This window comes from Aplidium turbinatum, chromosome 1 (assembly GCF_918807975.1).
Source record: "Aplidium turbinatum chromosome 1, kaAplTurb1.1, whole genome shotgun sequence".
Lineage (NCBI taxonomy): Eukaryota > Metazoa > Chordata > Ascidiacea > Aplousobranchia > Polyclinidae > Aplidium > Aplidium turbinatum.
In genome coordinates, this window is record NC_137472.1 from 14,065,021 (window position 1) to 14,091,066 (window position 26,046).

General features: G+C 38.0%; 2 protein-coding genes across 3 annotated transcripts in view; both read right to left on the minus strand.

The window, feature by feature from the left end:
* Positions 1-343: 343 nt before the first annotated feature.
* LOC145775797 (claudin-1-like) lies at positions 344-5,068 on the minus strand. The gene is made up of 4 exons (XM_082587170.1): positions 4,886-5,068; positions 4,177-4,268; positions 2,892-3,086; positions 344-2,418 (listed from the first exon to the last, which is right to left on the minus strand). The coding sequence occupies exons 1-4, from the start codon at positions 5,025-5,027 to the stop codon at positions 2,176-2,178; spliced, it is 672 nt and encodes a 223-aa protein (XP_082443296.1). The 5' UTR covers positions 5,028-5,068; the 3' UTR covers positions 344-2,175.
* Positions 5,069-9,189: 4,121 nt separating this feature from the next.
* LOC145771069 (uncharacterized) overlaps positions 9,190-26,046 on the minus strand; it is a 44,504-nt gene continuing 27,647 nt past the window's right edge. Inside the window, exons 13-32 of one of the 2 annotated variants that reach the window (XM_082582820.1) lie at positions 25,552-25,643; positions 24,735-24,880; positions 24,039-24,112; positions 23,294-23,459; positions 22,271-22,522; positions 21,805-21,996; positions 21,142-21,252; positions 20,805-20,923; positions 20,244-20,323; positions 19,599-19,723; positions 18,691-18,824; positions 18,109-18,330; positions 17,488-17,634; positions 16,537-16,641; positions 15,523-15,744; positions 13,377-13,559; positions 12,798-13,073; positions 12,168-12,236; positions 10,063-10,193; positions 9,190-9,669 (exon numbers count right to left, since the gene is read on the minus strand). In XM_082582820.1, the coding sequence (XP_082438946.1) occupies positions 9,546-9,669; positions 10,063-10,193; positions 12,168-12,236; positions 12,798-13,073; positions 13,377-13,559; positions 15,523-15,744; positions 16,537-16,641; positions 17,488-17,634; positions 18,109-18,330; positions 18,691-18,824; positions 19,599-19,723; positions 20,244-20,323; positions 20,805-20,923; positions 21,142-21,252; positions 21,805-21,996; positions 22,271-22,522; positions 23,294-23,459; positions 24,039-24,112; positions 24,735-24,880; positions 25,552-25,643 (2,970 nt within the window). In that variant the 3' untranslated portion in view covers positions 9,190-9,545. Of the gene's footprint in view, positions 9,670-10,062; positions 10,194-12,167; positions 12,237-12,797; positions 13,074-13,376; positions 13,560-15,522; positions 15,745-16,536; positions 16,642-17,487; positions 17,635-18,108; positions 18,331-18,690; positions 18,825-19,598; positions 19,724-20,243; positions 20,324-20,804; positions 20,924-21,141; positions 21,253-21,804; positions 21,997-22,270; positions 22,523-23,293; positions 23,460-24,038; positions 24,113-24,734; positions 24,938-25,551; positions 25,644-26,046 lie in introns of both variants that reach the window. The other variant, XM_082582815.1, reaches the window with a different exon arrangement.

Below are 26,046 nucleotides of genomic sequence, written 5' to 3' on the forward strand. Positions count from 1 at the left end.
GTTACGCGCCCGGCTCAAGATCACGCGTCGGCTCTCGGGGTGTGCGCTTGAGCAACGCATTTCAGCATTGCTCTCCATTTAGCGGTACTTAGTGAATGGAATAATTTCGCGACAAAAAGACTTTAACAATCGGAAACTTCACTCTGTCAATCTCGGTAACCTACCCTGCGTCAAGAGCCTCTACAAGTATGCAAAACTACCAGGAATAACCTATCAAGGCTTTGTCAGTCCGAGGATAAAGATTCAAAAACAAATAAATAATTGAAAAGTGGTAAAGTGAAGCAGCGCTGGTTCGACTATCCATGTTTGTGCTTGAGCAAAGCATTACGACGACGACAACATCTCAACAAGTGAAAACTTTATTCTGTCAATCTTGATGGCTGCGTCAATAGTTTAAAGCAGTGGTTCCCAACCTTTTTTGGCTGTTACCCTAATCTCCACCCTGAAGTGAGCCAATTACCCCCACGATCAATTTTCAAAAACAAAAGTGTTTATTGCTATCAGGGATTTGCTATGTGTTTCAAAGGGCTAACTATGACAATCAAAATGCAATACAATACTGAATACAAGATAAAAAATGCGTGGTAAACATTCAATGGGAAGGTTGGGCCTGGACTTCAGCCGCCAGCTTTGTGATACTGGGCTTTGTGGTACTGAGGGCGATTCTTGTGTCGCTTTTAACATCCAGGCGATTGCGCTTCTTTGTCTTCATTCCCAAGACAGTTGAAAATCTTTGTTCATAATCATACGTTGTTGAAAAAGATGTCAGAATATTTAATGCATGTGTCGCTAATGTTTTTGTGCCCTAGAGTCTGCTAAACCAGAAGGGTTCCAACCTTCCTCCTTGAAATCAAGTTTCAACTTCTCGTTCATTCGGAGAGTGATAAATTCTTCTTTAGTCGGAAAGTCGTCATCATCCACCTGGCTGTCATCACATGTGAAGAGCTCAGTGCACCATTGGAGACTAGCCGTGTCCAAATTCGGAAAGTAGTTGTCCATTTTCTTGGCTAGCTGGCCTAAGTGGTCAGCTATGTCTTCCTTCAACGCCGCTGTCAAATCAAGTCCATTGCCTTCGAGTAGGCTACATGTCAAGCGTGTGAAACTGTGCCTCTTCCAACTCGGTTGTTCCACAATTTAACCTTTGAGATAAATGCTGCTACGGTTACTTTGGTGTCGATCACAATTACCTACATTCTTGCCTTGAGTTAAACGATTGCCTTTGTTCAATTCACCAAAGATATCAGCCAGATAGCACAGCTGGGAAATCCACTGTTGGTTAGAGAAGTATTCAGCCAAGTCGGACTTTTTTTTTACCGAAGAACATGGGCAGCCTCACGAAGTTCGACCAGACGGGTTATCACTTTGCCATGAGACAGCCATCGTAGCCTACTTGTGGTACAGTAATCGGTAAGGCGATCTGTGTGGTACAGTAATGCTTCGTATCTTTCTTCCATCTTCTTGCACAGTTCTTTGAAAAGACGGCTGTTCAATTCCTTTGCTTTTATAAAGTTCACAACCTTCACTTGCTTCACTGTTTCTAAATCGGGTCTCGTTACCCCCCAAAAACAGGCAAATTACCCCCCGGGGGTAATTTACCCCCAGGTTGGGAACCACTGGTTTAAAGCGAAACTTCCAGATTTAAGCCTCTAAAGCAGCTTTTTATGTAGGTGGTGACTGGTGATGAAGATTTCCACAAGCTACTCAAACAATACGCGTAAAAAACTTTATCAAGGTTATAAAAACACTGAATAAGACGTTACCCGAAGTAAAACACTTTTTGTACGGGTAGTAGATGATAGATATACATGTACGTGCTAATCTGAATGGACAGCTTACTTTATCCAAGATGAGATGTAGGCTACGTTCATCCATCGATCACAACATATTTGTAGAAGCTTTGGAATAGAAATTGATTACTACTATTGGTTATAAGTGCAAAACCAAACAATGATAAGCACTTTGCTCCATTAAAAAACGACTGTTCAGTGTTCATACAAATGTAAGTTACTTTGTAAGCTACGTTTTTGCTCGTGTAAATTCAGTGTTGCCATAAAGTTTTCAACAATCAATCGATATTTTGGAATCGGATCTTTGAAAATCCAAGAAAAGAAGATTGATCATTTTAAATCTCCATTCCTGATTCCATCAAACTTATAAACAATTCAAGCACAAAGCTCAAACATATTCAGTGTTGTATGTTGGGTTTGTAGATTTGTTTGGGAGTTTGTAAGCCGGTCGGTACGGAGGTGTACTGTCTATGTCATCGTCTTCATACCTACTTCCGCATATCATCAGCAAACCTCCAAGAATACATATCACCAAAGCAGCCCAGCCAACGAATAGACTTGTACCATAGACGTACTTTTGGCCAATATCGTTTGCAAAGTTCAACAGATCGTGGTTGTACTCTGACAAAACCTGAAATGTAGCAACAATCACTAGCAAGTTGATAACATCACAAAATTTATTAAATGCGATAAATAAGCTGAACCGTCAATAAACTAAACGTTGATTAACATTTAAAATGCAATACTTTTGATGCAATAATTTAAGAATCATATGCAAAATAAGGTGTTGCAATCGTGCCAAGTTTTGAACTGCTGATTATTTTATTTCGATCTCAAGCACATTATAACGTTTGCGTTCATCGCTTCTACCTTTTCTAGACCTGTGGTAAGTTTGGCATATGTTGTTTTTCTTTATGATGGTCAGAAATAAAAACAAATCGAACAGAAAATTTCTAAAGTATGTGATGCTGGAAAAGAATGTGAAAAACAAAAATTGTTGTCAATTGTTTATTGAGCTTTTACTCAAAACGCCCTTTAGCTTTCTTATTAATTCAGTAATGAGCTTCGTGTAAGCTATTAGATAGATTAAGCGCACAACCATACCTGATGAGCATAATAAGATACCGCAATCCCGATGCAGATTCCACAAGAAACCCAAAGCCCACCACCAATCATAGCTATTTTTGATTTGCTTTTTTCATCACTGCTGAGGCAGTTGGTGCAATCCATTCCTACCATTGAAGCTAGGAAGGCCATGAAACCAAGCGCTATGGCTGCGCAAGACATTCCTCTCGCAACCTAAACATGGAAACGAAGTTAAACTTTAGGGGTCTCTCAAATTTATGAAATAAAAATAAAAAGAACGTGAACTATAGCTTATTGCACTGTTTAAGAATAAAAAAATTGAAGCAAAAGTAGCCTGAAAAAGCTTTAAAATGTTTCAAGATATTTTCAATGGTTTAGGAAGACATAGGCCTACCTTATGCTTTTTATAGCTAACTTTCAAGACTCTGTCCTAAGCATTGCTTAATTCACCAAGTCACTGAACACTGCAAACCATATATCAAGTCATGAAGAAAAAGATTTCACACAAGCTGCGCATGAGCCTTTATGTCAGAGAGCATATTTTTACCACCCTATGTTGGCTACATAGTAGCCTAGGCTACATAGCCAATATAACTTACTTCATACTTTGTCACCCTGTTGCTGTATTTTGCAAATGGAAGTATGACAGTTGAAATGCAGACCATTAAACAAGAAACTATGGTTGGTTGGTTTTGAATCTTTATCCTCGGACTGACAAAGCCTTGATAAGTTATTCCTGGTAGTTTCGCATAATTGTAGAGGTTCTTGACGCAGGCCGGTTACCGAGATTGACAGAGTGATGTTTCCGATTGTTGAAGTGTTGTTGCCGGGGAATTATTCCATTCACTACTTGCCGCTAAATGGAGAGCAGTCCTGAAAGTGCGTTGCTCAAGCGCACACCCCGAGAGTCGTAGCCTACCAGCGCGCTCGATCTTGAGGCGGGCGCGAAACCACTAACGGGGCGCACAATATACAGATTATACAGTAGCCTTCGGTAGCCCAGCTATCCTATCGGTCTACTGCATAGGCGAATAGAAAAATACTCCTAGGGAAAATCACCCTGAATATCCCTCTAAGTAGGCTAATAACTCCTGAAAAATATCTCCCAAAAATTTCTTTGAAAAAAAAAATTCCAGAAAACATCCCCCCTAATAAATATAGGCTTACTTGGTAAAAATTCTTCGTGTGGACATTGTCAAAATAGATTTTTTCCGGGAGATGTATTATCAGGGACATTTTTTCCAAAGGATTTTGACCGATTATCTACATACAGTATATAATAGGTACCAACAACCTAATATACCTGAAGTTGTGATGGTAACCCAATAAAGAAAGTGTCAAAGTCTTCGCATTGCCACTGACCGGTGGGGTAACTAACACATTTCTCCCAAAGTCCTAAAAACAACCAATGCAAGTTTGATAGGGCATACAATTTAGATGTGAAGGCATTACCAGTAAAACAACTTGAATTAAATGTGCAATAGTCTAGTACAACTGCTGGAATAAATTCTTCCTCGTTAGGCTACATCAAAATGTCAGACAACCTCACATGAATCATAAACAGAGTGTTTCTAATGATGTAATTAGGCCTGTTAACTTAATAACTGGAATAACTAACAATGAGAAAAAGTAACAAAGGCAAAATATTTTTTCACTTAGTGAAAGGCAAAAGATACACAGCCTCAAATAAGCCATCTTAGAATCGTTATAGGCTAAATTTAAAATATTTATAAACATAACATCTGGTTCATGTCATTGAGAATACGTATATATGCTAAGCTATTGCCTACCTGAGAACGTTTTCGTGGCAGACGACGTGAAGCATATAGGCCTACTGCCAGTGGCAAAAAAGAGCCTTGTGGAACACCGAGCGACAGAGGGCGAAAGGGAGATACAATATTAGCGTGGAGTTAGTTGGCAGCCTGTTGGTTATGGTACAGAAGCTATCAAGAAAAAGCGTAATGCAACAAACTAAGAAGATATAGCCTATTTATTTTGCTTTAGTCAAGTACCTTGATATCGAACGATAGACTCCAAGAGCTCATCTGATGGATCATTTTTTCTCCACTCTGGCAACAAAGTGGTAATAATAACACAAATGCCTCCAAGGACTCCTATAACGGAGCCTATTAGTTGGAGAGGGCCGACAACCATGTTTGCGTAAAAGTTATTCTTTAAAATATATAAATTTTACATCGAAATGATGTCTGTTGAAGACCAGATAACATTATTAAACATTTATGATGAATATGACAAATCAGGCTAAGCTAATACTGGTCTTTGCGGAAAGGATTTAAGAACTTAAAAAAATGCAAAATAAATAAAAATATTTACCCAGTAATATAGCTAAAGGAAGGCCACGACTCCCCTTTCAAGACTTGTGTTACCTCACGATAATTGGATAACTAACACAAGCCAACACACTTTTTGTGTCAGCATAGTAAATGTCATTCTAGGGTATATTTTGGGTGCTGAATTCAAAAATCACATCAGATTTTTTGTATCACATCAGGATTTTATGATATCTGGGTGCTGTTTTGGTAAAAATTGGTAAAATCGACTCCTGATCTGTATTGGTAGACTATAGCGTTTCATGGAATTTGAAGTCTTTTTTGTCAACAAGGTCTGTGATAAAGTCTAAATTCATCACGATCAAGTCTAAAGTCTACACAAGAGATACAAACATAATATTAATGAAAACACTGAGGTATTTCAAGACCTGTTTTATTTTTTTTTATTTTTTATTTTATTGAAGTGTGGTAACTTGAACCTAATTCTTCAAAGTTTATCTGCTAACACTAAACGTTCAACGTCATTTTTTTTTACAAGAGTAGGCTACATTGTTACTTTTTTCGTGTTAAGAAGTAGGTTTGATGGCTGTGCAAATCCCCAATGCATATTTTAAACCTTTTGGTTTTGCCATTTTTTCCTTTTGTTGGTGCTACAGTTGTGTGTTTGTAATGTCATTCGTTATTATGTTTGCGCCAACAAAGAAAAATAAAATTGAAGAAATTGAATAAAATAGACACTTAAAAATAGGTTCAATTCTACAGAAAAAAGAAAATTCACATGCACATTTGGGAAACGTTACTCTGGACAAAGTTTCGCTTGCATGATTTTTGTGAATGTTGTGAGTGGATTTAAGATTTCCATTGATCTATCGTCTTAGGTTTTCCACACAAGCTTTACATGCAGCATGTGTGGAGCCCATGATTTGTCCTGATCACCCAGGCGAATTTTAAAGTATTTAAGATATGCTTGTTTCACAAAACTTGTTATGGTTTGCCTTTGGTTAGGAACAGTAGCCTATAACTGCTACATATGTAACAAAGAACATCCGGGTCATTTTCACACTTTTTTGAAGATGTCATTCTGCTACTTATTCACACCACAAACAGAATTAACACCTTGCTAATATGAAAAAATCTGAATACATGAAAATTCAAATAAGAATGAGTCATAGACAAGTTTCACATGCGCTTAAATCTCCACGTTCAGCGAAAAAGATAAAACCGATGTTATTTATCAAAAAGTAGAATGGTACTAAGCATTCAGGCGAAAGTGAATGTAACCCTGCCTGTAAGGGGTGGTTTATGGACAGTTCTCAGAAGGTACATAAGTTGGATGGTCTGCCATAGACAGATGGTCCACTAGCCAGATGGTCTAGGTGACTCGTTTGACCAGTGGACCATCTAGCTAGGGGGGCTTCTGACTAGTGTACCTTCTGAAGGTAGGTCGGTCACTCCAATGGTCATGGTGTCCTCATACATCTCCAAATGTTACAAAATAAAATCATTTCCATGAATATGACAAATTTTGAAACACTTTTGGCTCATAAGGTCTTTATAAAACGGTAACAGTAAGAGAAAATTCGGCCAAAAAGCCAATATTATGAGAAAAAGTATCATGCAAAAATCTCAAAAACCTGATGTGATGGATAAAATCTGATGTGATTTTTGAAATCAGCTGCCTCAATATACCCCAAATCACATCTTACATTGCAGACACAAATTTTTTTATCTCTTTTGTTGGCCTGTGTAATAGCAATGCCATTAGAACTTAATATAATACTTAAAATTATTGTTTTGATTTAACGATTGTGATGTTCCACACCTTTTACAAGAAGGGAAACTTTTGACTTCCAGCACTCTTCCTTATTATATTGCATCCATTACCTTACACATAAAGCTATAGGCTAAAGGCCTTGAACATGTTATTTTCTTTTTTTTTCTTGAACTTCACATGTAGGCCTACGTTGCAGAATCGTAAGTCTACAAGATTTTATTAGAGTTTTAGATCATGGGGGTGCAAAACTACATTCATTTTGGGCTTATCCGCCACACTAGCAAGGTTGCGTTTTTTTTTCTGATTTACAAAACATTGCGCTTTCTATGGGTTATAAAAAAGTAGTGAGGTTGTTTTAAGTAATTTAAGGTTTTTGTTGCAAGCTAAAATGTAAAGTTGGCAATTCAACCTTCTACTGTACCTACTATGACCGGAACAGCATAGCTGCACGTCCCGTAATCTAACGTCTCTAGATTTTATGCAAGTAGGATTTTTGTAAAAAGAAAGAGCGTGGTCTCTTGACAGAACCAATATGTTGCGCTGCTTTAAATCTCTTCACTTACATTCATGGTTGTTGCTGCCAATTTCAAGGCCTCCTGAAACTCTATGCCAAAATACAACGAAAGCTACAAAGCTTCTCAAACTAGTAGGCTTAGCACTAGAACTTTCTGGTTTGTCTTTTTTTGTTAACATTAGTGGCTTAAAACAAAAATTACCTGATTAGGTTATGTGCAGCTTTGCCAGCCATCAAGATCAGTAGCCTATTTGCACGAATAAAGCTTTTAAAAGCCATTTTATCAGATTTAACCTTAGACTACTGTAACTTGACAAATTGTAAATGTGTAGGCTATAACTTATTGCTATCTAATGTTAAAACTTGTTGCTATATAGCGATACCTAGACTAGGCTTGTTTTAAAGCCTTTACACAATTGTCTTTAAATTATTTTTCCGTGGGTAAAAAATCAATCAAGGCATTCCTACTGTCAATTAAGCAGCCGCAAAGAAACATTATTTTTTACATTTAAACGCAATGAAACTACGTTAAACTTACCGTACTAGCTTGGAAACATGTTCTGACCCAAGTACACTTGAAAACATTACGCACCAAATCGTAGGCTAAGTAGCTTTCCAAACGTTTTTTTGGCTGGAAAAACTTTGTTATTCGATTTCGAAATGGCCACTTCAAATGTGCTTCTTGTTGCACTTGTATTCAAGCAAAAACTTTTTATCTGTTACCAAGAACCTTTAACAACAACAACCAAGCAAGTAAATAGAAATGTTGTTGAAGAAAAATACTCCAGTTCAATCACGTGCCTGAAAGTTTAGCGCATTGGACAAACTGACTGCCACTTAAATATTACATTAAAAGCATTAAAACAGTAGCTTACAGAGCATAGGTGGACAAACTACGGCCCGTGGGCCGCATGCGGTCCGAAACAACTTTCTGTACGGCCCGCAAAAGCTTGAAGCAATTATATAGGCTAAAAAAAAAATTGCTAGCAAATTTATTGTCACTCTGGGCTATTGTTTGTTTATCTTTATCCTGCATTGCGGGAAAGCGGACTTGAGCGCTATGCATCGGTGTACGCCTTCCGACGTACACCTGACCCACGCTGCAGCCGACGGCAATGTCTGTTTCCGGTTGTCTACTTTACTTATGACTTAAATTTGGTACTACCCATTACTCGAAATCGATCACTGGGTAGAGGCAATTATCGTAAAGTTTTTTGCCCACAGAAACAACAGCAAGTGCGGGTGGCTGGAGTCGAACATGCAGGCTTTCGACTGTGAGCCCAACAGGCTAACCACTCGCCATTGCTGCCGGCTATCCAGCTGTGTAGGCTACACAGTACACAAGCGGCCGTAGACTAAACAAAATTACTTCGCCGTTTTAAAAGTGTTTACTTGACTCCATCGGGATTCGAAGCAAAGCCTGTCGTAATTAGAACAGACAAAAGATACTCTGCCATTGAGCGGGTTAATAAAAGTATGGTTTTATCTATTTTCGCTCTACAACAGCTAACGTCTTGTAGGGACAGAACACAATCGGTATGTACCGTTTTTAAAGTTTTCGGATTGACCCGACCTAGAATCGATCTAAAATCTACGAGTACCAGAGCCGAAGACGAAATCACTCGGCCACTGAGTTGGTCATTGAACGGGTTGGCCAATTCCTAAAAGTTTTTTTCCATAACTTCGACGTATAAAGATCATAGCGCAAAATAAAAACTCAAAACATCTGTTGATTTCTTTGGTGTATTCGCAAAAGAACAAACACAATTCTTATGTACAATCGCAAATGTCAAATTTTGATTACAAAAGATTCAAATAAACTGCTCATACGCTGTTCCTACCAGTCGCAATTAAGAAATTACGCCGCGCTGAACATAATGTCACTATGGTACTTCCCGAGGAAATTTAACTTTGAGAGGAAATTTAAAACCTATTTCTGGTAAAATGTTCCTTGGAGCCTTCAAGACGTAGAAGTAAATGGCAAGTTTGTCTTTTCACCGAACTAAAAGCTTCTAGTGTGCTTTCCCATCGGCATGTTACATCTATTGGTCGTTTTGAGTATAGCCCACCACGATTTGAAACACCATACGCTTCTATCGTCCAAACGCCTTGGAACGCTTCCTGGGACTTCGAGGGCCTTGTCTGACATCTTCCACGTATTTGGGTTCCGCTGTGACGGAACCATGGCGGCGGTGCAAGTGACGCTGACAATTGTACCTGAAGAACAGAAGACGAGAACGTTGATAGTCATATTGAGAATTGTGCAGGTTACTTATGGCAACCATGAAATAGCGCACAAGTTTGCAAATATTTATCATCCAATCGGTTAAGGCACTTCTCAAACTATGAAAAATTGCCAATCAGGATAAGAGCATTTCAACAACAGACTGATACCATCCACCAGTTGCAACTGAATGCTATGCTAAAAGTTATTCACTGAAACGTTCACCCTGGGAGTTGAACCATTGTCGCTTGATCTTGGCGTTTCTTCGTTTTTAAACCCTGTGAGACGCAGTGGCAACATTTTGTGTCAAAAGTTAACAAACATACAAAAACTTTGGTCAAGTGATAACTTCAAACGTTTGCTACAGCAATTATTCTTGTTCTTACTTGTTGGTAAAAGGCACGCCACATATTGTACAGTGCCACGGGTGTGGTATATTATGCTCTTCTAAATGTTCCTTTAACTCCTTCACATCCTTAAATATCCGTTTGCAGACTCCGCATCCGAAGTGCGTGTGCTGGAATAGATACGGATAAAGGAACCGTTACACTACTGATTTGTCTAAACATTTAGTAACAGATCAATCATACACATTGAAATTATTTTTGAAAATAAAAAATTGAATCTATATCGTGAAATGAAAACAATAAGGTTTGTAGACTAACCAACTTTATCATAGAGCTTTCGCCGCCGTAATGAATCATGATTCTATTTGAAAAAGCTAAACCACAGAAGACCAGCCAAACCACCCGCTCATCAAAAAAGACGTTTTTATCAAATTGATGCATTTAGCCACAGAGGGCATGTTTCTATACAAAGATAAATTGTACAAGCAAATTGACGGAGTGGCTATGGGTTCGCCTCTGGGTCCCACTCTTGCCAATTTCTTTCTAGCCCACCTTGAAAATAAGATTTTTTCTGAAAATACTTCCCAATTCTTTCCCAAGCTTTACTTACGTTATATTGACGACATTTTTGCCATATTTGATGACGATAATTCTTGTTCACAGTTTCTTGAAGTACTCAATACGCAACATCAAAACATAAATTTTACTGTAGAAAAAGCCACGGAGACTATACCTTTTTTTGGATGTAGAAATCAAAATAAATGGTAATGGATTTGATACTTGGGTCTGGCGTAAACCGACAAACACTAATCTTTTCCTTAATTTCAGCGCTGTTTGCCCGTCTAATTACAAATCTGCTTTGATCAAGTGCCTTATCTCGCGAGCTCGAGACATTTGCTCGAACAATGACTGTTTCAATAATGAAATTAATAAATTACGCTCATACTTTGGTGCTAATCATTATCCGACTTGGTTTTTTAATAAGGTTCTTAGAGGGTTTTTGAATTCGGTTTCCACTACGTCTCCAGTTGAGGAGCCTGATTTCAGAAACTTTCTAACAATCCCGTTTGTTGGCAAGGAATCCAAACGTTTTGCCACAAGTTTGTCCAGATTTATTGCATTGAAGTTTAACGTTAAGATTTTTCCCGTTTATAAAACATTTAAAGCTGGTTATTATTTTCAGTTAAAGTCCAAAACTCCTTTCCGCTTATGTTCTAACGTCGTGTATAAGTTCACTTGCTCGCATGATGCGAGATCGTCATACATTGGTATGACCACGCGACATTTGGTGACGAGAGTGGGAGAGCATTTGAATTTGGCTAATTTTAATAAAAACAGTGCAATTAAAGACCATATTAGAAACTGCCAATCGTGCTCAAATAATAAACCGTCATTGCAGTCTTTCAAAATTGTACGTAAGTGTTTGTCCGAATTCGAAACCAAAATTCATGAGGCATTGATCATCAAATCTTTAAACCCAGGGCTCAACAGGCAATTATTTGCTTGCGGAGCTTCTTACCTTTTAACAGTTTTTTGATTAAATTATCACGTCTTGTGCTTTTCGCATTACTTTGTTTTGTGCCACTATCTCTTGTGCTTCTGTCTTTCTTGCGTAATCTACCTGAGTCCTTGTCTGAACAATCAATTATTTTTACCTCTGAAATACTTGACCCGTTGCGCAGTGTAATTTTCAGTTATCATTTTGTGTGAGCAAGGCAGTTTCTCAAATGTTTAGATTTGACCATATTTTTGCTGTGATACTATAATTATGATTCTTTAGCATTTCTTTCAATAATGTATTTTTCTTATAGGCTTGAAAAGGGCTATATGACTAGCCGAAAACGTTCGCTTGTTGTTTTTTGTTTTTATAATGTTAAATGTAGTGTTGTTGCTTAGTTATGTCTGTTTATATTTGAAAAAGAATAGTGATTCTACGGTGGTGAAAGCTCTAATATTAAATTTTATTAGTTACCAAACCTGATTTATTTTATTTACTCATTTTATTCATTTGGGTTGCAACCCACAACACATGGATCTTTGTAAAATTTATGATCTGCAATTCTCCGAACATCGAGAAGCCAAAACGGAGGATTAAAAACGTCACTTCATTACTTAAAATGTTTTGAAACGTTAAAATAACCAACCCTGATGTTCTTTTTCCGTGGTTTTGCGTCTTCCTCTTCTGCAGCTGCCATGCTGGCCTCTCCTTCAATCTGCAATGACGTCATATCGTTTGCATAGAAAATACATTAAAAAGACGTTTAGTAGACGGAACTGGATGATCGTTCCGTCGCTTTGGTTGGCTTGCAACTTTTCCCGAGACATGAGGCAAATATAGGACTTGGCTTTAATTTTCCATTAATAAAAAAAATATTGTTTCTTAAATTTCCAGTCCTGCTAATAAAATAATTCTTTATCTACGCAAATGGGGTTTCGATGTACTCATTGCAAATTTATTCTTGAAGGTGTAAAGACAAAAAGGAAACGTCATTTTCTTTGAAAAAGTAAGATTGATAATTATTAGAAACCAAGGTTAAAGCAAAGGGATGATTATAATAATGTTGTTTGTAATCACGATGATGATAAACTTATCGGTGCGGAAGGTCTGCGTGTCTTGGATGATGAAACCAAAAAGTGGCTGCTGTTTGGTAGCCTTCCAGTGTAGTTAGGGAACATCGTGAATCTGGAGTGGTAAAAGAATAGACCCTCTTTCCCAGAGGCTCACGCGACCGAGAAGATGATGAAATTTGGATTTTATTTAAAGAAAAACTAACCTTTCGACGGGAAGAGGATCGACGTCTCTTTCCAGATGATAAGCTGGAGAATTCCTCTTGATCTTCTTTCAATGATAACTTTTCTTCCTCTTCTTCCTCTTGCTGAATCAATGGTTCTGGCTCCTTCTTAACGAGAGACAAATCCATTGGAGGATTGATATCGTCTGGGACAGATTCTTGATCTTCTGCATTCATTAAAAGAGCATCGGGAGAGGATGGGAGTTCAGGAAGATCTGGATCCAATGGTGGAGGACTAAGAGTAACATTGATCTTCACCTGTTGACAGGGTCAAAAACAATAAACGACTTTCAATTTTTTGTTGAATAACATAGTACTAACGTCAAAATAAACATACATTTTATATTGATTGTTTTCCAATGTAAATCAATTTTTGATTAATCGAAACACTGGTTCTTATGAGTGTCGTCAGAACGAAGGGAACTTAGCACTCATCAACGCATACAAACTGACGCATTGAAACCAAGTAAAAATAAAAAATAAAGTATTTACTTACATTGATATAGCAATAACAAAAGGTAAATATACGTAACATATTAAAATTTTAAAACATTTTGTTACCGTTTCGCTAGGAATAGCTTCATCATTCTTCTCTCTGACGATATTGTTCTGAGTCATATCGTTTCGAATGATGAGACTTCTCAACTTCTCGCTTCTCCTGTCGATGCTGTGTTGATGAGTGATGTGCCGCGCGCAGTTGTTGCGTTTGGTGAAACCGATGGAGCAAATCCCGCAAGTGAAGGGCTGGAATCAAGATTGAAAACGGTCAATCGTCTCGCGCCAAGCCGGCAGCGCCAGAATGTCCTGACCCCTTCTTCGTTCCACCATGACTTCATAACTAGCGAGTAGAAGGTTACTCAATACTCATAGCTTGAGGCTGCAGTTTTTTGTCAAACTCTCTTCAATTTTAAAACTACTGTAAATCACACGGTCAGAATCAAGACTGAAGATTAGTTGGTTCACAAGAGTGACCGGTACGCAACTTTTCAAAAGGTACCATTAAAAAATCCCCTTTGAGCAACAAAGGAAAACGTAAATCCAAGCTAAATTAAGTCATCGGTTTGCCATCACCTGACTTTGCGCAGATAGGATGATGGTAGTCATTTCATTGACGTGGGTTTGATTCCAACCACTGCTATTGCTCTTTTTCTTCTGTAATTACCAAACAAAGTTCAGAGGGGATTTTTTAATGGTATCTTTTGGAAAGTTGCGACCGGTATTGGTGAGTTGGTTGAGAAGCCACGCGCAGATAAGACCAGGTGGTTCTTTAGAACCATATACAAGCTCTTCCATAATAGCCATCAATAGCCAATGTTGCAAATTACACATTCGTTGTGATAACAACTTGTGGAGATGAGAAGGTATCGTATGAAGCTAAAGCTTGACTAGTCATTATTTAAGTCTGTCCTAAACAGCAAATCCGTTACTTTTACATTGATTTAACTTTGAATCAATGTACAAATCACGGATTTTTTCTGGGGTGTGGCATTTTTTCTATATTCTTTGTCAGATTGTGGATGTCTCATTGGACTACACTGAGAAGTTTCAGCTGTGGGTTTCGTCGTCTAACAAAGCCTTTCCAATAAGTCCATGTGTTTTATATAGTGTTGGTTCCAGGGGCGCCGGAACAATTTTTGACTGGGGGGGACCGGATTATGAAAAAAGGGCACTTTCATTGCTGAAAAGCCATTTTTTTAAGTTTTAAGATAAAGTGGTTGTAGGCAAATTGTTTGTAAGCAATTGTTCGTAAAGCAATTGTTCGTAAGCAATTGTTCGTAAAGCAATTGTTCGTAAGCAATTGTTCGTAAAACAATTGTTCGTAAACTGTTTTTCGTAAAATGAAATCCGTAAAACAATTGTTCGCAAAGCATTTCTTCGTATACATCAAATTTTAACTGCATGCACGAAAAAAATGCTTTAGGAAGAATTGTTTTACGAAGAATTAATTTTACGAACAATTGCTTACGAACAATTGCTTTACGAACAATTGCTTACGAACAATATGTCGGACACCAGATAAACTATAGCGATAATGCTCATCTATCAGCTCATTATCAAGTAATAATACAAGTGTCCGATATACAAATAACAATGGCACGGAAGGACGTCATACTATGTTATAATGATGTAACCTACTGTGATACAGAATTTTGTGTCGTGAATATTATTTTGGGGCAAAAGTGAAAGATTATAATTAGGCTAAAAGCGAATAGCAGGATTTGTTATATTGCAAAATGTATAGTAGCTTACATGATCTTAAAAGGGTACCGTTGCCTCCCCATCCACAGGAAAATTGAGGGAAGGGGGGCATTCGTCCCCCCCTTGCCCCTTCGCTTCCGGCGCCCCTGGTTAGTTCAGTGCGATACTACAGTCAAGTGAAAACGTAAACAAGGCAACAGTTTTCTTTAAAGATTTCGTAAAAGCACTGTGTCAACATCCTTAGCTGCATTTTCCACAACGTTTCTACAACGTACAGCAGATGTAGAATCTACATTGTAAGTATATTTGCTTCTATATATTTACAACTTTTCGTATATTTTAGATTGTAACAACTTGCAAATTTACATGGATGTTCGTGAAATAGAATTGATCGCAAATTATGAACAAACACTATTTGAGTAATTGAAAAAATTGGCAATTATAACAAAATTCGAAGGTGAAAATAGAGAAATTAAAAAATAAAGCTGTTGTAGAGAGGAAGACATACTTTGAGCTTCATGGGAACACCAACGGATGGAGATGAAGAAATGGAAGGAAAACTGTCTTCAAGAGGAGGAAGTGGAGGATCAAATCCATTCACCATGGTGGGAGGAGGCGAGTATCTGGAAAGTTGCTGGTCATCTTCAGGAAGAGGATTATCCTCAATTGCGTTCAATGAAGGAGTTGGAGGAAGAGCTAGGACCCTGTTGCGGATTTTGACCAGAAGTGACTGGAAAACAAGAGGAATAAATTATAACTTATCTGTAATACAAATAAATGCGGTAGGAGCTAGATTGTGGAATACATGCGTTAGAAGTTAGAATTTGTTATAATGTAAATCCGTTCTTCTTCTTCTTTCGTTTGAACCTTCTTCGCCACTTCAAGGGTCGAGGGGCTCTGCATTTTACCACCTTGGGAAGTGGCGGCGACGCGGTCTAGATGTTTGGGCAGGTGTCCAGCAGCCATTTAATTGATTCGTCATCCAGTTCACGCAGACCACACACACCATTTGGCGCATGTTAGATGACGCAGTTACAGATGTTGTGGTCTGCGGTTTGTTCCTCCTTGCCGCACTCACAGATCGCGCATGGAGCCATTCCCCATTTGTGCATGTTGGAGCGGAATAGTCCGACGCCAGTACGCAGGCGGTTGAGCCGCACCCAGGCCTTCCTTGGCAAATGCATTCCGGTTGGGTGGGGACTGGTGTCGGAAATGAAACTTTGGAGTCTTGAGTAGTTCTTCTTCCACTCCGAGCTCCATTGGTGGTCCGCCCAGGTAGTCGCACTGATGCATTGGTCTTCAGCGGTTTTCATCAGGAGTTGTGCGGCACGTACAAATGGGTGTCTCGATTTCAGTCGCCGAGGTTGCATGCTCGCAGACTCGTAGAGACACACGTCAAGCGCCGAATTGACAAGAAACAAATGACAGCAGACAAAACTTTATCAAACCACGCTTCTGCACTTTTGTGCCTCAGTGTCATCTTGTGATTTGAAGTAGAAGTTCAAGTAGCAATATATCTCACCCTAAAGTTGGGGTGATCCTTTGTGATGTCATGCAATCGGTGGAGATGGCGAACAACGTTAGATCGGTTGGCAAAAGGCAACTTGCAGAGGCCGCAAATGTACCGCTGGAAAATGAAACAAAAAGTTGAAAAAAAGTTTGTTTTTATCAAAATAAACTACAAAGATTTCGGTATCCTTGCTTATGACACGTATTTTGGTAACAGAATACGCACGGGACATTATGAGTCATGTTTGATTGATGAAAACAAAGTTAGTACAAATACCGTTTCTAATAACTCACCATGTCTTAATGTGTCATGCTTCAAAATTATTTATACTTATGTTCTGATTAATAAAACTGAATAATAGATTTACTTATTAAGTGGGGTATTGAGATCAATACCTTGTTTAATAACAATAACCATAGCGCAACACACTTTGGTGAAACAATTCACAAAAACAACAAGCGAAACCTTCATTCTGTCAATCTCGGTGATCGAGCCTGCGTCAGAGGTTCAAAACCTTTACAAGTCTACAAGTATGTGACACTGCTAGCATTAAGCTTTCAAAGAGACTTTCTCAGAAAGAAGATAAATAATTAGTCAAATATGATCTTAACTAATCGTTTGGTAATCTAAAGGTTTGGTACAGTAAATTAAAACAAACAAGATTTAAAGAAGAAAGGAGCGTTCTTCCCGGCTATCAGCACAAGGCTGAGCACTCACGAGCCAGCCCCATGGGCAAAACACGGTGTCTATCGCTGTCAATTCTTGCTACAAATCGGCTGCCGAGAAACATAAACATTTAAAGAGTTGATTTGTGGTACAAAGCTTGAAGATAACGAGGAGAAGGTTTATCATTGCTCAAAGCTAATTTTTTGTCTGGCTCTCTTTATGAGCTTGTCGTAAGAATAACATTCAACCTCACAAGATTACAACCTAACAACAAACAAGATCCCGGATCCTCCTCACCTTGTTGAAGTGCATGGCATCCTCTGGAACAGAAGCGCTGACCACCATGTCCTTCCTCGGTGTGTTTATACTGGTGTTAATGCTGCTGGTGTCTTTAATGCCGGTGTTGATGCTACTTGTGTTCGTATCTTCTACGTCCAGCTCATTCTGCGCATCATAAGTTAGATCGGTAAAAGGTAAAGGCTTGAACATGACCACAGATTTAAGAAAAAAGCATCAGCCGTAAGGAAAAAAGAGTGTGGCTTTTTTCTTGCTGTTTGCTGTTCTCTTTTTAAAATGTTAGTCTCTCATTATACTTAATCGTTTTCGTAAACCACACTCATTTTTTCCTTACAGCTTATGCTTCTCTTGATTTCTTAAATCAAGTCATGTACGAACCTTTACTGTCTATTATACATAAAATTAAGATCTAGTGACGATGAAATTGACGTTGTTGAATGCTCATAAAGTTACTAAACTAAGACTCGCCCACTCGCCATTATGAACGAAAGACTTTCGGGATAACTAATGTCGAATTTCTCGGTAGCTTATTGAGCTAAGGTAGTTAATTTTGTATCACAATAACCATCTCTAACAAAAACCAATAAAAAGGTTTCCATTTTGTGCCAACATCTCAAATACCTGCTCTTGCATGTGGAGCGCAGCTTCGGCTGACTCTTCATCCATTTCCACAAGTTTTTGCGCCTCTTTTTCCGCATACTCCTTTTGCTCACGTAACGACAACGTCACCAACATGTTATGACGTCCCTCCGACCCACGCTGTAGTCCGTGACGTCGATAGGCGTGACGTAACAAGTTGGAACGAGTCGTAAAGCGCATGGAGCAACCGGTACACATGAAAGGCTGGAACAAAGTGACAACGTAACAAAATAAATAGATTTAAAAATGCAGTTAAGGAAGTAGAAAAATCTTCAGTTGTTTGGCAAGCTTTATCATTAACAATTCAAGATATAAAAAGATTAAATCAAAAGAGTTGATTATGCAGTTTACAGACAACGTGCTGGTTTGTCGTATACCGTACCTGGTATATCATTTCCGTTCCGGACCGACTAATGACAAAAAATGGAGAAAAAAATAATTTTAAGTAGTTTTCTAATGGAAATAAAGACAATTGAAATTTGGGCAATAAAATATTTTAACTTCTTTTATTCTTTCAATAACTATTTGAAGCCCTTTAACTAAATCGAAAAGGTCAAGACCGACCTTGTACCCCGTGTGCGTCATGATGTGGCGGCTCAATGAGGAGGCCCATGGGAAGATCTTGTCACATTTGGGGCATTTTCGACCCTTAAGGGAATGATTTCTATGAGACAACGCCAGGGCTCGGCGCCGGTTGACTGAAAATGAAAAGAATTGTCTTCTGTGAAATGCGAAAAAAACAATTTTTTAAAATTTGATAAAGACGGTCAAATTCTTAATATTTAGTTGTATTGATGAAATAGGCTTAGTCTGAAGTTTGAGAACAACTAGATTTTTAAAACGGCACATGCGCAGTCACTGGTGTGCGCACGCGCACAACGTGTTTGAAGATAAATGTTCGGTTAGAGACAATTTATCCACTCAAACAATAACTGCAACGTTTCAAAGACAAACGGAAATGGTACAGTGTCTGTCATGGTGATCAGACGTGCGTTAGTGATTCAAAGTTCGGAGAAGTATGCAAATCTACGATTAAATGCATCGAAATAAACTTTCTGAATTCAGGAATAAATACTAATTATTGACCAGTACGCAACAGATCACAGCTACATATTTTTTACTGGTGTTTACATAAGTTGCTAAATCTTGTACTGAAATTGTAATAACCAGTCGGGAGGTGGGCTTGACAGGAGAGGACGCGTTAGACAGATCGATGTGGAGGCAGGGTGTGAAGGCAATTGCGGCACTTGGAAGTGAATCCGGCCATCCTCGGTAACGGGGACATCACCGGATTAAAACTGGACTACTACTACTACTAAACGTACTTAAGCGTTTCTCTATATTTGTGAATATATGTTATGGTGATGTAAGCTTATTGTGTAGCATTATAGAATCTGTTAGGCAAATAAAGTTATTTCTTTCTCACAGAAAAAAACGCTACTCAGAGTAATCAACCTTTCAGCTCCACCTACCGTTAAGATGAAATCTCCCGCTCTTCGACGATACCATCGTTGGTCGGTCATCCGCTCTTCTGAACGACGACATTGATGAAGAGGACGACTTGCTGGTTTCAGGAGCATTTGGATTTCGTACATACCTGGATGAAGATACATTCGTCAGGCATGCAAGAAATAGTTTTTCCAAGAGAAAAATATTTTAAAACCTCGCCAGAGATTATTTCAAGAAGCTGAGATTGAACAATTCGTCACTTTTCGACTGGTCAAGAAAAAATTATACAAGAACAAGATCGCATGGTGCTTTTTTGAGAACTATTACGTAATTGCCACAGTACTAAAAACACCTTTTAAGTATTCTTTGGTAACCGAGAAAGCTTTGGTAGAGAGCTTTGGTATGTAAAGCTTTAGTAATGTATTACACACAATTTTTATTTTGTGTGTAGTACATTATGTTAAACCCGTTGAAGCTTTTTTGTTTTGTCTGTCTTTGGTAACTACTTCATACAACTTATCACTATCACTCACTAAGACTTTGCACTTGTTTTTTATGTAGATATTACGTAGACAAGCATTTAAATCTTGAGAATAGTTTAGTCTGATCTAACGACACTATGGTCATCTTGTAAAGATTTATCTTTCAAAATCAAGTCACATCATCACCTTCCTCTCTCATCCCTAGTCCTTGGAGGTTCTGGGATGAATCTCCAAGTCAGGGCCAGTTTGTCTCTATTTGCAGAATCCTAGACACAGAAGGAACACAAATTAAAAGTGTTCTACAAACACACAACGACACAAGTATTCACGTTAGGACCAGTTAAAATTGAGTTGATACTTTTGTCTTTTGTTTTGAAGACAGCTTTTTCTATTCAAGTTTTCGTAAGACAGCTTTTTCTATTCAAGTTTTTTCTATCATGAACATATGATTCCTATCAACATGAGAAAGCAATCTATCGACTGCATAGCCGAACGGTGAGAGCCTACTGTAGTTCGACGTTCGAAAGGGCGCCAGTTCGACACCACTCTAGACTAGAGCATGTGGTATCTTTTGCAGAACACTTAATAAAGGCATGCTTAAACGGTGGACATGAAGATTGGCTTCCTTGCCTTCCCATTCACTTAATCTACATCTTCAACTACAAGGCGTGAGCTTACGACAAAAAAGGAGTTACATCTGAGACAAACCCTTTTTCGTCTTGTTTTCTTTTTCTCTTTTTTACTGACCTGATCGGTCTTCGGTTTCGCGAGAACCATTCGATATTTTCCTCTTAATCCACTTCCGCTAGACGGCGCACTTCGCGATGCGTGAAACTTCGCTTTTTCCTGCAAGCGCTTTGCTTTCTCTGACAATCAAAAACACTCTTTCGAGTACACAATAAAATCATCGAAACAAAAAAGATTTCTTGCCTATCTAAACACACAAGTGTAAGTTCATTCAAAACATACCAATGCAATAGATTTTAAAATGGGCCACCATGCTTTTCAACTACATCAAGTGTAGTTTAATGAAAACCCAATAGCTCAACCTACTGTGCCACTTCCCGTGATATTTTTAACTCACCTCGACTTGGCACTAGCGAAGGTTTATTAACAAAATTAACCAAGTCCTTCATGCTCGACAGATGCTCTCCAACGCGATGTGAGGAAGTTCTGTGATCATGAGCTGTGATGCCTGTAGCAGGAAAAGATATTTTTAAACATTGGTAATTGGTGTTGTCGTACCCAGATCTTTTTCACGTCAGACGACCAGTTAAAACTTTTTTATTATTATTATTACTACCATTATTGTTACTACCAATATTATTAGTATGGGATTTAACAGTGAAGGCAAAGATATGGTAGGGTTTTCGTTTAATATGTATAAAGAAATTGCTGAAGTTCTTAAAAAGAAATTCTACGGTAAAAATTTTTTTGTTGTTGTTGTATGCAGACTTGTCGGGAATGCATATTACAACACAGTGGTGTGCTCTCAATGAAAGCCGAACCGGTGCCCTTGCGAACGTTGAACGGAGGCTCTCGCCACTCGTCCATGCAGCCGAATCGTACGTCACTGACTCAAAAAGGGGACGTTAGGGTTAGGGTTAGGGTTAGGTTAGGGTTAGGTTTATTCAGGTTAGGGTTAGATTAGATTTATTCAGGTTAGGGTTAGATTCAGGTTAGGGTTAGGTTAGGGTTTAGGTTAGGGTTAGGGGCAATTCTTATTCATAGATTGAAAATCTCTCACGTGAATTTGAGTGACGACGACCATTCGCAGCGAAGTCCCGAAGCATAAGAGATGACGAGGAATTCTTCCAAGGCTTGAATGGACTTTCGTCGCCAGGAGATGCTTGTCGCTGGAAGTCACCATTTGTGGCGCCCTCAGAATTTGCTGAGTAATCTCCGTCAGCAAAAAGTTGCGCCATGTCATGATAGTTGTCTGCGTGAAAGAAGAACCATCGAATTTGACATTTTCGTTGTTGAAACAGTTTTTGTCAAGAAATAAAATCTGATAAAGCGCTTCCATGACTAAGTGTCTGGGGTAACATGCAAAGTGAACGGGTTGCATTATTTGGGGTTTATAAACGTTCCAACCAGTAGATATAATCGACTTCTTCACTAATTTTTACCAACCCGAAACGACCCGTGAGTTCCCATGGTCCAGTTGCAACAAAACAGTGTTAGGTAATGTTAAATTTTAATTAAATCTAAACCTTTATCCTGATCCATGTCATTTTCGGACTCGTTGATGTTTAGAAAGGAATTTTCTCCTCCTGATCTCTCAGATGTGCTTATATTGCTGTGGCCAGATAAAGACCGGAAGACAGATGATGCGGGAAGAGAATCCACAGGTGTGAAGACAGAGTGGGCATTTCTTTCATGAATGAAGTTCTGCTTCCTCATGGAGGATGTTGATCCAAGCAAGGAGACAATCTTTGAAAGGAGCTGCTCCGGATCTTGCGTGTCTGGGGGAAAAATATGATCTTGGAAAACACAAAATAAAAAACTGCAGACCGCATTGCAATTATTTCAACTAACTTTTTGTGCAAAGAAAGCAATGAACCACTTGAAATCACAATACATTTTGTGGAGTTGTATTTATTTCCATATAATCCTGGCCACCTACTGTTGTCACTTCGCATATGAATATTCCCAGCATCAAAGACTGACCAATTTATTGCAGCCCAGACAATGTGAAGAATGTCACGCTAAACACTATTATTAATATGGTAGAAAACTCTATTATTAAAACAGTGAAAATTGCAACAAATATCATACATCAGCCACAAAACAAATGAAGACGTACTAACTTAAACCAATCAAACCTGAACCCACTTGAAAAACATCAGCAAGTGACCAACAAGTTTTTCTTTGCCATGTCATGAGGAAGAAACAATTAGAACACACTACTTTTTGTGGAAAAATCAAAGGAAAACGAGCTCGAGAAAACAGGGTCTCACTTTCCTCAATAACCTCAACAATCATCATCACGTTCCAACCGCAACAATTTTTAACACAGTCAAATACCGGGATAGATGGAAAGAACTATGCATGAACGCCTGAGCCTGGAACAGGCATGATACACACAGAAGAAAGTGTTCTAAAATTTTCAGTAGTTGGCACCTCAAGATGAAGATTGTACGCTAGACATAATCCAACCTATGAGCTTTTCATTATTATCCGATAAAGTCCAGCAAACTCAACATAAAAAACATGACATTGCGTAAAGAGCTCACTTGAAGTTGTTGACACAATGTCGTTGTAATTTCGTTGGAAAAGCTTTAGCATCTTTTGTGACGCATTATGATAAGCCCGTATCTTAAACAGGGGTATCAGTTTGGGGACTTTTGGTGGCCGAGAAGGCATTGATTTCCACGAAGAGTCGCTGTTTTTCAACCGATTCTGTGATAAAAGACCACCATTAGTCAAAACCTCTAAATTTTGACATGAATCGCTTTGAATAGCTTTGTTACTTTTGGGAAATGATTAGTTTCAGAATATCAAAGATTTTACAAAACAAAATCACACTATTTAATACGAAAACAACACCTCATGTAGAAAAGTAGCAATTAAATTCATGTTTCAAAAAAAGTTTCTCACACGTAGACTGCTTTCATCTTCAATGGTAACATTTTTTAATTCCTAACTTTGTGACTTAAACCGCTATGAAATTCAAACTGATCTGATTGTTAAAAAGTTTTCTGCAATTGCTTTTTCAGCAATAATGATAAACTTCCCACAACGAATGCTTCAGAATTAAACGGGTTGTTCTAACTTTTTTCTTGTCAAAAGTTGCCGAGTATCACATCCCAGCCGTGTTCTACTCCCCGACCCTCAACAACAAAAAATCCCAAAAATTAACAATAGTTCTACATAGAAACATTTACGTGAAAAAAGTTTTACTTGAAATTAAACAATTGTAACATAAATAAAATTGGTTCCTTTGGTGCTTCATAGTGAAGCAAATTGACAACAACGCACGTTTTCATGATTGCTTGCCGACGTGCTTCTAGCTTGCAAGCTCCCAGAAGAAAATGAGTGTTGAGCTCTGTTGTCTGCAAACAAAATAAAAATAAACCTTCTTTATGCTTTTATATATGTAAAGTGCAAGAAATGAGCTTTGTGGCTGTGCAAGAGAAATGCATGCACCTTACTGCTTTTTAACAACTAATCAATTTAAAACATGTTAAACTCCCCAGGGTTTTGCCAGCTCTTTCCGTTTATTAACGTGTTGGAATATCACTTATTGCAGCTAGTACTATCTTTTTTGTTCCGCTACCACATTCATGACAACGAGTAAAAATGAAGTAGAATTTAAATACGAGTAAAATAATGCTGTGATAGTAATAATAGTTTTCTGACGCTTCACCACTACAAATGTCAAACAAACATTACGGTGACGGGTTAAATGGAGATAAGGCTATTGTACGATTACTACTATTACAATTATTGCTCGTTATACACAGTTAAACAAAAACGCTTATATAAAATTTCCTTCCATATCTGGCTGCAGTGATGTTTAATATGCTTAAAAAAACGACGGCACAATCCTTTGAATACAATTCCTAAACAATCAATGGATGAAGCAGATTCTAGAACATGGTGAAAAAGCCATGTTCTAGAAGTCTAGACACTTGAAATCTTTGAATACATTAAAAAAAGTCTTACGAAAAGTACCTTTTTTGTCGCTTTTTCCGTTTCCGTTTTCCGCTTTCTTTATTTGTCCGTCCTGGGCACGGAAGAACACCACAGCGTCATTAGCTTTCTTTCTATCCGTCACTCCGTGCTTCACCATTACATGGCGGGCTCCGTTGCTCCGAGAACTAAACGCATTCTTGCATAGACGGCATTGAAATTGAAAGCTAAACGAGGCTTGTGAGCTGCAGAATTAAACTATCTTTTACATTTACTTCACGTTTTAAAATGTTAAATCAATGAAAAAAAAATAGTACAGTAGAATCCTCTCTACCTCGGTGTGAAGCTATTCTGGATTTAATAAGTGATGAATGTCATGTTTAAAAATATCAATTGTTAAAATTTCGTCCCAATACAAACTAGATTTAAGATAAGTTTCTTCTTCACATTAGATTTAAGACTTAGTACCCGTGAATTAATCAAGCGGGTTCTACTGCATACCATGTTATTTTTTAATTACTACAATACACTCATAAAACTAATTAATCCTTTGATAAAAATTTTTAAACATACCTGCATTTAAAAGTTACAGCATAAAATACTAAGTCTACTCAAAAAGATGTAAATGTTAAAACAAATTTTCTCCATACATGTCCCTATACAAAGAAAGATATTCTTAGTATTCTACAACTATGAATTTTTTATTTGTTTTGAATAACTTTTTTTTGGTTTTTAAAAGTTCTTTTGCAAACAGACGGAAAGCATGTAGTTTATAAAGATTTTTTTAACTTTGTCAAATCGCCGAAAGTGTCCGAAAAATGCCGATCTTCGTCCGACAACCAAATTGACCGAAAGTTACCTGTAATAACGATTTCCGTGACCTTTATCACCAGCGGCTATATCAATTTCTCCATCTCTCGCTTTTTTTAGCAGGTCATAGTCACAGTAGACCTAAAGAAATACGAAAAGCGCAAATGAATCACGTAATTTTTGCACAACAAAATTGTGGACATGCAATACAAAATAAATAAAATATTAAACAGTTGCGCGCACCAAATTTCAGTATTTCAAACTCTCAACTAACTTTAAGAAAATGAACAAAAATAAACCGTCGGATATTTCCTAATGTGATGCTTTTATAACTAATAGAAGCTTCATCAGTGCAAACGGAGCGAATATAAGCACACAAAGCAAGACAAGGTTATTTCAAATTCGCCGTTGCTATTTTATAACTATGAGCAGAGGAGCGATAAATCAATGAATGAGAGCTTTGAGAAACTACATTTACAAGTTTTGTGCAAACGAGAATACGCAAAGTAACAATCTGGCCTAGACAACCCAAACCACCTATTCA